This window comes from Mytilus trossulus, chromosome 13 (genome assembly GCF_036588685.1).
Source record: "Mytilus trossulus isolate FHL-02 chromosome 13, PNRI_Mtr1.1.1.hap1, whole genome shotgun sequence".
In the NCBI taxonomy this organism is placed as follows: Eukaryota; Metazoa; Mollusca; class Bivalvia; order Mytilida; family Mytilidae; genus Mytilus; species Mytilus trossulus.
Genome location: NC_086385.1, coordinates 21795927 through 21808273, shown reverse-complemented (window position 1 = coordinate 21808273; position 12347 = coordinate 21795927). Strand labels below are relative to the sequence as shown.

At 38.4% G+C, this 12347-nt stretch overlaps 1 protein-coding gene across 1 annotated transcript in view; it reads right to left on the bottom strand.

The window, feature by feature from the left end:
- Positions 1 to 1553: 1553 nt before the first annotated feature.
- Positions 1554 to 12347, bottom strand: part of LOC134694743 (uncharacterized) — a 28584-nt gene continuing 17790 nt past the window's right edge. The window contains exons 3-4 of the mRNA XM_063555789.1: positions 2897 to 2942; positions 1554 to 2364 (exon numbers count right to left, since the gene is read on the bottom strand). Of these exons, the coding sequence (XP_063411859.1) occupies positions 2174 to 2364; positions 2897 to 2942 (237 nt within the window). The 3' untranslated portion in view covers positions 1554 to 2173. The remainder of the gene's footprint in view (positions 2365 to 2896; positions 2943 to 12347) is intronic.

Here is a 12347-nt window from a genome sequence, read left to right as displayed (position 1 = left end):
AGTCATGAATCAGTGAGCACCTGTCTACATCAGATTACAATAACATACGATAAGTAACAGGTAAATATCTCATCCTTATCTATATATTTGAATACAAAACATTTTTCTAACACACGAATAAACGAGCAGTGAACCAGTGCAGTTCTAATGAATATTTATTTACTAGAGTACAATGATTCATTGCCTCTATGTTTGGTGTTGTTTTTGTGTTGGTGCTAAAATGTGTGTAATACTTATTTTATGATAAGCTAAGCAGTTCTTGTTCAACAACAGAAGCCCTTTGTTGAATATGGCAAATTATAAGACGAGACAAAATCAAGGCAACAGTGTTCGACCAATGTTCAAATTATCATGAAACGTTTAAGAAAACAAAACAAGGTAACAAATAAATTTGCTACAAATAAAAAAAGGAAGGGATAATTACCAACAACATATTTAACATACTAGGGTCATCTATGACAAACATATTTAGAACGTTTTACCAAATCCTTCTTTTTAGTTCAAAGGTATCTTCGCATTAACTTTGACCTGAGCATTTAGAAATCTTTGTTGAATATCTTCCTTAAGCAGCAACCTTTTGGTTTGGAAACTATGTTGAAAAAAACTTCAAACGTAGATGGTGTATCAGCAAGCCATTGACTATTAGATTACTTTAAAATATGAAAATTCACGATTAGAGAATTGCCATTTGTCAGTAATTAAGATATTTATCGCTATTTTGTGCATTTATCTTTTGATCTTTTTTTTGTGATAATTTTTCATATCATGCTACTCGTTAATCTAAATATCTAACTTGGGAGATGTACAAACATATTTCTCGCTCAAATGTGTTTTAGTGCTAACACCTTCTCCTTAACTTGAAATTGCTTAAACATGATATCAAAACTGTAAAAAGCAAACGGAAGGTTTAAATTAAAGCACGAAGCACAAAAGACATAAAACAAAAGGACAAAAGTCACAAAAATACATATCTCAAAACAAATTATGGTAATAAATCTTCAACTAAATTGTAAAACAAAATGAGACAGAATTAACTTCTAAGTTAAGTAACACATGTATTTCTCTGAAAATGAAGATGACTGCAGTTAATACGGTCAAATAAAAGGAATGGAATTATAACATGCACCCATAATAACATGGAAAAGATGAATGAGAAAACAAACATTGGGATCGTTTCCCAAGGAAATGATCAGTTTGAACAACAAAAGAAATGTTCATGTTAGGTCTAAGTTGACAATGCGAAAATCCAAATAAGACACTTAACTTCAGATCCATCAAGCGCCTGCGACTTCGTGGGATTGGTTCTAGTAATCTTTTAAACATTAAAAGATAAGATTGATTATGAATACGTTCTAAAAAGTAGGGTTTGTTTGTTTCAAATTGTCATTAATTAAAGATTAATGTCGGAAAAGCCTTTTCATTGGTATAACATGTACTTAATTCATTAATGAGGGTTTAAAATAAAGATTCGATACAATCTGGATTGTTTTAAATTTCACCAGATTTTTCCGTCTGTCAATGCAATTTTTCAGCATTTATAAAACCACAAAAAATGTAATTGCGGCAGAGATTTATTTCTAAAAAAATGGGATTGTAGTCATTCTGACAGAAAGTTGAAATTAATGGTCTAATTCAAAATTGGAAAAGAAATCCTATAATGTGGGATTCCAGAGGGACGTCAGTTAGTAAATCTATGAATAAGAATGTTCGCTTTGGACGAGAATTTGAGTATAAATACTCGAAAATGCTAAGACAAAGAGAACATTATGATCAACGAACGATCTTTTATAATAGTTCCTGTGCTATTTCAATTCAAAATATTGAATGATGAAGGCAGATGTACAATAAGAGTACAGACCAGAAAACATAATGCCCATGATTTAGATTGATTATATTATCCTCTTGGTTATGTTTCTGTATTTCAGTAGCAATTCCCTACAACGGAAGACATTTGTTAGGATAACTAAGCGAATAAATATCAAAACATGTGCACGTGCTTAGATGTCCATATTCTTCGAAAATGCTAAAACGACCATATAAAGATGAAAATAGAGCAATGATATATGCACGTGCAAGCACATTATATGTATAACTTTACGAACTGTGAACATCTAATGTAAGATCAATCTGTAAATAGCTCTTTATTGTAATATAAAGATCTAGACAGAACACGTTATGCCTCGACTTCGACTTTGTATTGGAAAGTTCCTATATCATTACAATCAAACTTCTTGTTAGCGAGGAAGTCCTTCAGCTGAAAACGTGATCGACTGCGTGGCTTGACCGTAGTGACTTGTCCGTTCTGCTTCAATAACATAAACTGGTATCTGTGAGTTCCTCTGGGTGGACTTGGCCCTTCATACTCTACAAAAAATAGGAATCAATAATCATAATCACCTACAAATTGATTTAAATAAAGGCAATTTGTTTCAAAGCTTTAATAACTACATTATACATTATACATGCGCAAGTGTTGATAAAAATGTGCTTTGAAGCTGCACTTGAAGAGTAAAAAAAATCTTTGACATACACTTATCTATATTTTTAAAGTCCTGTATAGTGTGGTCCCTTTGCCTGGGGGAATTGAAACCTTGGGTTATGTTACTTCTGTATAATATAATTATAATTTTTCCAAAACAAAAAAAAATGATTAAACCTTGTATAGAATGCTACATTCGTATAATTTTGTTTTTCTACAAATAAAAAACTTTACAATCCTGATTTGTGGTAAAAATCGGATGAACCTGTATTCTTACGTTTACGATTTCTTCGCCTTCATAATCGTCATTTACCTAATTAGTTATATCACATGACTCTGTTAGATAAAAATATGTAATACATTGAAAAATTCTTTATTCGAAGAATCGGCGTAATTTTACAAATGTGAAAAACTTACCCATAACTGTAGTGCCACCGAGATTATCACTCCCGAAATTGGATCCCTGTTAAAAAAATAAAAAAAGATTGTGTCAACTTTCCGTCAAACTTTAGAATAGTTGATCTATTTAAGGATTTTTATTGCTCTTCTTGTTTCAGAATTTTTGCCAGATATTCGGAGTCCTCTGATTTTACTCATTTGACCTTAAAAAAATTGCCCATGAACTCATACTTTTTTTTACCAGAATTTGAAATATGTTCAAAATGAACCCATCATAGATACCATGACCTAATTTTGTAAATGCGCCAGACGCACGTTTCGTCTACAAAAGACTCATCAATGACGTTTGAACACATGTTCAAAATATTATCTTTGAAAATCTTTTAAAATCCTTGGTTTTTTTTTCGTCCTTTTAGAGCATAAAAGGTGCCAATGTTAAATGTATGAAAAATCAAGAGAGAATTAGTTCCCGCCAAATTGTCTATGGCTTATATCTCAAAAACAAGCACCTTGATATGATCTGAACACTTCAGTGAAAAAGGTTACTTATAATGTTACTATGCCATAAATATGTTAAACCTAATGAAAATAAGACTAAATTTAAAAAAATAGAAATACTAATAAATATTGAACAGTCATATGTATGTCTGTGTAGGGTATGTCACCTAACTTCACTTTATATTTGTCACCAGCCAGTGTAGCCAGTATGTCTGTGTAGGGTATGTCATCTAACTAACCTTTATATTTGTCACCAGCCAGTGCAGCCAGTAAGCCTGTGTAGGGTATGTCACCTAACTAACCTTTATATTTGGCACCAGCCGGTGTAGCTTGTAAGCCTGTGTAGGGTATGTCACCAAACTAACCTTTATATTTGTCAACAGCAAGTGTAACCAGTATGTCTTTGTAGGGTATGTCAACAAACTAACCTTTATATTTGTCACCAGCCAGTACGTCTTTGTAGGGTATGTCACCTAACTAACCTTTATATTTGTCACAAGCCAGTGTAACCAGCAAGCGTGTGTAGGGTATGTCACCTAACTAACCTTAATATTTGTCACCAGCCAGTGTAGCCAGTATGTCTGTGTAGGGTATGTCACCTAACTAACCTTAATATTTGTCACAAACCAGTGTAGCCAGTACGTCTGTGTAGGGTATGTCACCTAACTAACCTTAATATTTGTCACACACCAGTGTAACCAGTATGTCTTTGTAGGGTATGTCACCTAACTAACCTTTATATTTGTCACAAGCCAGTGTAACCAGCAAGCGTGTGTAGGGTATGTCACCTAACTAACCTTAATATTTGTCACCAGCCAGTGTAGCCAGTATGTCTGTGTAGGATATATGTCACCTAACAAACCTTTATTTTTGTCACCAGCCAGTGTAGCCAGAATGTCTGTGTAGGGTATGTCACCTAACTAACCTTTATATTTGTCATCAGCCAGTGTAGCCAGTACGTCTTTGTAGGGTATGTCACCTAACTAACCTTTAGATTTGTCATTAGCCAGTGTAGCAGGCAAGCGTGTGTAGGGTGTCACTTAACTAACCTTTATATTTGTCATCAGTCAGTGTAGCCAGTATGTCTCTGTAGTGTATGTCACTTAACTTACCTTTATATTTGTCACCAGCCAGTATAGCCAGTATGGCTGTGTAGGGGATGTCACCTAACAAACCATTTATATTTGTCATCAGTCAGTGTAGCCAGTATGCCTCTGTAGGGTATGTCACTTAACTTACCTTTATATTTGTCACCAGCCAGTATAGCCAGTATGGCTGTGTAGGGGATGTCACCAAACTTACCTTTATATTTGTCACCAGCCAGTGTAGCCAGTATGTCTGTGTAAGGTATGTCACCTAACTAGCCTTTATATTTGTCAGTGTAGCCAGGACGACTTTGTAGGGTTTGTAATCTAACTTACCTATCTTTATATTTGTCATCAGCCAGTGTAGCCAGTGTGTCTGTGTAGGGTATGTCATCTAACTAACCTTTATTTTTGTCACCAGTCAGTGTAGCCAGTATGTCTGTGTAAGGTATGTCACCTAACTAGCCTTTTCATTTGTCAGTGTAGCCAGTACGACTGTGTAGGGTATGTCATCTAACTAACCTTTATTTTTGTCACCAGCCAGTGTAGCCAGTGTGTCTGTGTAGGGTATGTCATCTAACTAACCTTTATTTTTGTCACCAGTCAGTGTAGCCAGTATGTCTGTGTAAGGTATGTCACCTAACTAGCCTTTTCATTTGTCAGTGTAGCCAGTACGACTTTGTAGGGTATGTCATCTTACTAACCTTTATTTTTGTCACCAGCCAGTGTAGCCAGTGTGTCTGTGTAGGGTATGTCATCTAACTAAACTTTATATTTGTCACCAGCCAGTGAGGCCAGTATGTCTGTGTAGGATATATGTCACCGAACAAACCTTTATTTTTGTCACCAGCCAGTGTAGCCAGTATGTCTGTGTAGGGTATGTCACCTAACTAACCTTTATATTTGTCACAAGCCAGTGTAACCAGCAAGCGTGTGTAGGGTATGTCACCTAACTAACCTTAATATTTGTCACCAGCCAGTGTAGCCAGTATGTCTGTGTAGGGTATGTCACCTAACTAACCTTAATATTTGTCACAAACCAGTGTAGCCAGTACGTCTGTGTAGGGTATGTCACCTAACTAACCTTAATATTTGTCACACACCAGTGTAACCAGTATGTCTTTGTAGGGTATGTCACCTAACTAACCTTTATATTTGTCACAAGCCAGTGTAACCAGCAAGCGTGTGTAGGGTATGTCACCTAACTAACCTTAATATTTGTCACCAGCCAGTGTAGCCAGTATGTCTGTGTAGGATATATGTCACCTAACAAACCTTTATTTTTGTCACCAGCCAGTGTAGCCAGAATGTCTGTGTAGGGTATGTCACCTAACTAACCTTTATATTTGTCATCAGCCAGTGTAGCCAGTACGTCTTTGTAGGGTATGTCACCTAACTAACCTTTAGATTTGTCATTAGCCAGTGTAGCAGGCAAGCGTGTGTAGGGTGTCACTTAACTAACCTTTATATTTGTCATCAGTCAGTGTAGCCAGTATGTCTCTGTAGTGTATGTCACTTAACTTACCTTTATATTTGTCACCAGCCAGTATAGCCAGTATGGCTGTGTAGGGGATGTCACCTAACAAACCATTTATATTTGTCATCAGTCAGTGTAGCCAGTATGCCTCTGTAGGGTATGTCACTTAACTTACCTTTATATTTGTCACCAGCCAGTATAGCCAGTATGGCTGTGTAGGGGATGTCACCAAACTTACCTTTATATTTGTCACCAGCCAGTGTAGCCAGTATGTCTGTGTAAGGTATGTCACCTAACTAGCCTTTATATTTGTCAGTGTAGCCAGGACGACTTTGTAGGGTTTGTAATCTAACTTACCTATCTTTATATTTGTCATCAGCCAGTGTAGCCAGTGTGTCTGTGTAGGGTATGTCATCTAACTAACCTTTATTTTTGTCACCAGTCAGTGTAGCCAGTATGTCTGTGTAAGGTATGTCACCTAACTAGCCTTTTCATTTGTCAGTGTAGCCAGTACGACTGTGTAGGGTATGTCATCTAACTAACCTTTATTTTTGTCACCAGCCAGTGTAGCCAGTGTGTCTGTGTAGGGTATGTCATCTAACTAACCTTTATTTTTGTCACCAGTCAGTGTAGCCAGTATGTCTGTGTAAGGTATGTCACCTAACTAGCCTTTTCATTTGTCAGTGTAGCCAGTACGACTTTGTAGGGTATGTCATCTTACTAACCTTTATTTTTGTCACCAGCCAGTGTAGCCAGTGTGTCTGTGTAGGGTATGTCATCTAACTAAACTTTATATTTGTCACCAGCCAGTGAGGCCAGTATGTCTGTGTAGGATATATGTCACCGAACAAACCTTTATTTTTGTCACCAGCCAGTGTAGCCAGTATGTCTGTGTAGGGTATGTCACCTAACTAACCTTTATATTTGTCAACAGCCAGTGTAGCCAGTATGTCTTTGTAGGGTATGTCATCTAACTTACCTTTATATTTGTCACCAGCCAGTGAGGCCAGTATGTCTGTGTAGGATATATGTCACCTAACTAACCTTTATTTTTATCACCAGCCAGTGTAGCCAGTACGTTTTTGTAGGGTATGTCACCTAACTTACCTTTATATTTGTCATCAGCCAGTGTAACCAGTAAGCCTGTGTAGGGTATGTCATCTAACTAACCTTTATATTTGTCACCAGTCAGTGTAACTAGTAAGCCTGTGTAGGGGATGTCACCAAACTTACCTTTATAAATGTCACCAGCCAGTGTAGCCAGTATGTCTGTGTAAGGTATGTCACCTAACTAGCCTTTATATTTGTCAGTGTAGCCAGGACGACTTTGTAGGGTTTGTAATCTAACTTACCTACCTTTATATTTGTCATCAGCCAGTGTAGCCAGTGTGTCTGTGTAGGGTATGTCATCTAACTAACCTTTATTTTTGTCACCAGTCAGTGTAGCCAGTATGTCTGTGTAAGGTATGTCACCTAACTAGCCTTTTCATTTGTCAGTGTAGCCAGTACGACTGTGTAGGGTATGTCATCTAACTAACCTTTATTTTTGTCACCAGCCAGTGTAGCCAGTGTGTCTGTGTAGGGTATGTCATCTAACTAACCTTTATTTTTGTCACCAGTCAGTGTAGCCAGTATGTCTGTGTAAGGTATGTCACCTAACTAGCCTTTTCATTTGTCAGTGTAGCCAGTACGACTTTGTAGGGTATGTCATCTTACTAACCTTTATTTTTGTCACCAGCCAGTGTAGCCAGTGTGTCTGTGTAGGGTATGTCATCTAACTAAACTTTATATTTGTCACCAGCCAGTGAGGCCAGTATGTCTGTGTAGGATAAATGTCACCGAACAAACCTTTATTTTTGTCACCAGCCAGTGTAGCCAGTATGTCTGTGTAGGGTATGTCACCTAACTAACCTTTATATTTGTCAACAGCCAGTGTAGCCAGTATGTCTTTGTAGGGTATGTCATCTAACTTACCTTTATATTTGTCACCAGCCAGTGAGGCCAGTATGTCTGTGTAGGATATATGTCACCTAACTAACCTTTATTTTTATCACCAGCCAGTGTAGCCAGTACGTTTTTGTAGGGTATGTCACCTAACTTACCTTTATATTTGTCATCAGCCAGTGTAACCAGTAAGCCTGTGTAGGGTATGTCATCTAACTAACCTTTATATTTGTCACCAGTCAGTGTAACTAGTAAGCCTGTGTAGGGTATGTCATCCAACTTACCTTTATAAATGTCACCAGCCAGTGTAGCCAGTACGTCTTTGTAGGGTATGTCACCTAACTAACATTTATATTTGTCATTAGCCAGTGTAGCAAGCAAGCTTGTGTAGGGTGTCACTTAACTAACATTTATATTTGTCACCAGCCGGTGCAGCCAGTAAGCCTGTGTAGGGTATGTCACTTAACAAACCTTTATTTTTGTCACCAGCCAGTGTAACCTGTATGTCTGTGTAATGTATGTCACCGAACTTCACTTTATATTTGTCACCAGCCAGTGTAGCCAGTATGTCTGTTTAGGGTATGTCATCTAACTAACCTTTATATTTGTCACCAGCCAGTGCAGCCAGTAAGCCTGTGTAGGGTATGTCACCTAACTAACCTTTATATTTGGCACCAGCCGGTGTAGCTTGTAAGCCTGTGTAGGGTATGTCACCAAACTAACCTTTATATTTGTCAACAGCAAGTGTAACCAGTATGTCTTTGTAGGGTATGTCAACAAACTAACCTTTATATTTGTCACCAGCCAGTACGTCTTTGTAGGGTATGTCACCTAACTAACCTTTATATTTGTCACAAGCCAGTGTAACCAGCAAGCGTGTGTAGGGTATGTCACCTAACTAACCTTAATATTTTTCACCAGCCAGTGTAGCCAGTATGTCTGTGTAGGGTATGTCACCTAACTAACCTTAATATTTGTCACAAACCAGTGTAGCCAGTACGTCTGTGTAGGGTATGTCACCTAACTAACCTTAATATTTGTCACAAACCAGTGTAACCAGTATGTCTATGTAGGGTATGTCACCTAACTAACCTTAATATTTGTCACCAGCCAGTGTAACCAGTATGTCTGTGTAGGGTATGTCATCTAACTTACCTTTATATTTGTCACCAGCCAGTGAGGCCAGTATGTCTGTGTAGGATATATGTCACCTAACTAACCTTTTTTTTTGTCACCAGCCAGTGTAGCCAGTACGTTTTTGTAGGGTATGTCACCTAACTAACCTTTATATTTGTCATCAGCCAGTGTAACCAGTAAGCCTGTGTAGGGTATGTCATCTAACTAACCTTTATATTTGTCACCAGCCAGTGTAACTAGTAAGCCTGTGTAGGGTATGTCATCCAACTTACTTTTATATTTGTCACCAGCCAGTGTAGCCAGTACGTCTTTGTAGGGTATGTCACCTAACTAACCTTTATATTTGTAATTAGCCAGTGTAGCAAGCAAGCGTGTGTAGGGTGTCACTTAACTAACATTTATATTTGTCACCAGCCGGTGCAGCCAGTTAGCCTGTGTAGGGTATGTCACTTAACAAACCTTTATTTTTGTCACCAGCCAGTGTTACCTGTATTTCTGTGTAGGGTATGTCACCTAACTTAACTTTATATTTGTCACCAGCCAGAGTAGCCAGTATGCTGTGTAGGGTATGTCATCTAACTAACCTTTATATTTGTCACCAGCCAGTGCAGCCAGTGTAACCAGTGTAGGGTATGTCACCTAACTAACCTTTATATTTGGCACCAGCCAGTGTAGCTTGTAAGCCTGTGTAGGGTATGTCACCAAACTAACCTTTATATTTGTCAACAGCCAGTGTAACCAGTATGTCTTTGTAGGGTATGTCAACAAACTAACCTTTATATTTGTCACCAGCCAGTGCGGCCAGTTCGTCTTTGATGGGTATGTCACCTAAATAACCTTTATATTTGTCACAAGCCAGTGTAGCCAGCAAGCGTGTGTAGGGTATGTCACCTAACTAACCTTTATATTTCTCACCAGCCAGTGTAGCCAGTATGTCTGTGTAGGGTATGTCACCTAACTAACCTTAATATTTGTCACAAACCAGTGTAGCCAGTACGTCTGTGTAGGGTATGTCACCTAACTAACCTTAATAATTGTCACAAACCAGTGTAACCAGTATGTCTATGTAGGGTATGTCACCTAACTAACCTTTAATATTTGTCACCAGCCAGTGTAACCAGTATGTCTATGTAGGGTATGTCACCTAACTTAACTTTATATTTGTCACCAGCCAGTGTAACCAGTATGTCTGTGTAGGGTATGTCACCTAACTTAACTTTATATTTGTCACCAGCCAGTGTAGCCAGTATGTCTGTGTAGGGTATGTCACCTAACTAACCTTTATATTTGTCACCAGCCAGTGTAGCCAGTATGTCTGTGTAGGGTATGTCACCTAACTAACCTTTATATTTGTCAGTGTAGCCAGTACGACTTTGTTGGGTTTGTAATCTAACTTATTCAACTTTATATTTTGTAATCAGCCAGTGTAGCCAGTGTGTCTGTGTAGGGTATGTCATCTAACTAACCTTTATATTTGTCACCAGCCAGTGTAGCCAGTATGTCTGTGTAGGGTATGTCATCTAACTTACCTTTATATTTGTCACCAGCCAGTGATGCCAGTATGTCTGTGTATGATGTATGTCACCTAACTAACCTTTATTTTTGTCACCAGCCAGTGTAGCCAGTATGTCTGTGTATGGTATGTCACCTAACTAACCTTTATATTTGTCACCAGCCAGTGTAGCCAGTATGTCTGTGTAGGGTATGTCACCTAACTAACCTTTATATTTGTCACCAGCCAGTGTAGCCAGTATGTCTGTGTAAGGTATGTCAACTTACTAGCCTTTATATTTGTCACCAGCCAGTGTAGCCAGTATGTCTGTGTAGGGTATGTCACCTAACTAACCTTTATATTTGTCACCAGCCAGTGTAGCCAGTATGTCTGTGAAAGGTATGTCACCTAACTAGCCTTTATATTTGTCACCAGCCAGTGTAGCCAGTATGTCTGTGTAGGGTATGTCACCTTACTAACCTTTATATTTGTCACCAGCCAGTGTAGCCAGTATGTCTGTGTATGATATATGTCACCTAACTAACCTTTATTTTTGTCACCAGCCAGTGTAGCCAGTATGTCTGTGTAGGGTTTGTCACCTAACTTAACTTTATATTTGTCACCAGCCAGTGTAGACAGTATGTCTGTGTAGGGTATGTCACCTAACTAACCTTTATATTTGTCACCAGCCAGTGTAGCCAGTATGTCTGTGTAAGGTATGTCACCTAACTAGCCTTTATATTTGTCACCAGCCAGTGTAGCCAGTATGTCTGTTTAGGGTATGTCACCTAACTAACCTTTATATTTGGCACCAGCCGGTGTAGCTTGTAAGCCTGTGTAGGGTATGTCACCAAACTAACCTTTATATTTGTCAACAGCAAGTGTAACCAGTATGTCTTTGTAGGGTATGTCACCTAACTAACCTTTATATTTGTCACCAGCCAGTGTAGCCAGTATGTCTGTGTAGGGTATGTCACCTAACTAACCTTTATATTTGTCACCAGCCAGTGTAGCCAGTACGTTTTTGTAGGGTATGTCACCTAGCTTACCTTTATTTTTGTCACCAGCCAGTGTAGCCAGAATGTCTGTGTAGGGTATGTCAACTAACTAACCTTTATATTTGTCACCAGCCAGTGTAGCCAGTACGTTTCTGTAGGGTGTGTCACCTAACTAACCTTTATATTTGTCATCAGCCAGTGTAACCAGTATGCCTGTGTAGGGTATGTCATCCAACTAACCTTTATATTTGTCACCAGCCAGTGTAGCCAGTACGTCTTTGTAGGGTATGTCACCTAACTAACCTTTAGATTTGTCATCAGCCAGTGTAGCAGGCAAGCGTGTGTAGGGTGTCACTTAACTAACCTTTATATTTGTCACCAGCCGGTGTAGCCAGTAAGCCTGTGTAGGGTATGTCACCTAACTAACATTTATATTTGTCACCAGTCAGTGTAGCCAGTATGTCTTTGCAGGGTATGTCACCTAACTAACCTTAATATTTGTCACAAGCAAGTGTAGCCAGTACGCCTGTGTAGGGTATGTCACCTAACTAACCTTAATATTTGTCCCCAGTCAGTGTAGCCAGTACGTCTGTGTAGGGTGTCACCTAACTAACCTTTATATTTGTCACCAGCCAGTGAGGCCAGTATGTCTGTGTAGGATATATGTCACCTAACTAACCTTTATTTTTGTCACCAGACAGTGTAGCCAGTATGTCTGTGTAGGGTATGTCACCTAACTAACCTTTATATTTGTCACCAGCCAGTGTAGCCAGTATGTCTGTGTAAGGTATGTCACCTAACTAGCCTTTATATTTGTCATCAGCCAGTGTAACCAGTA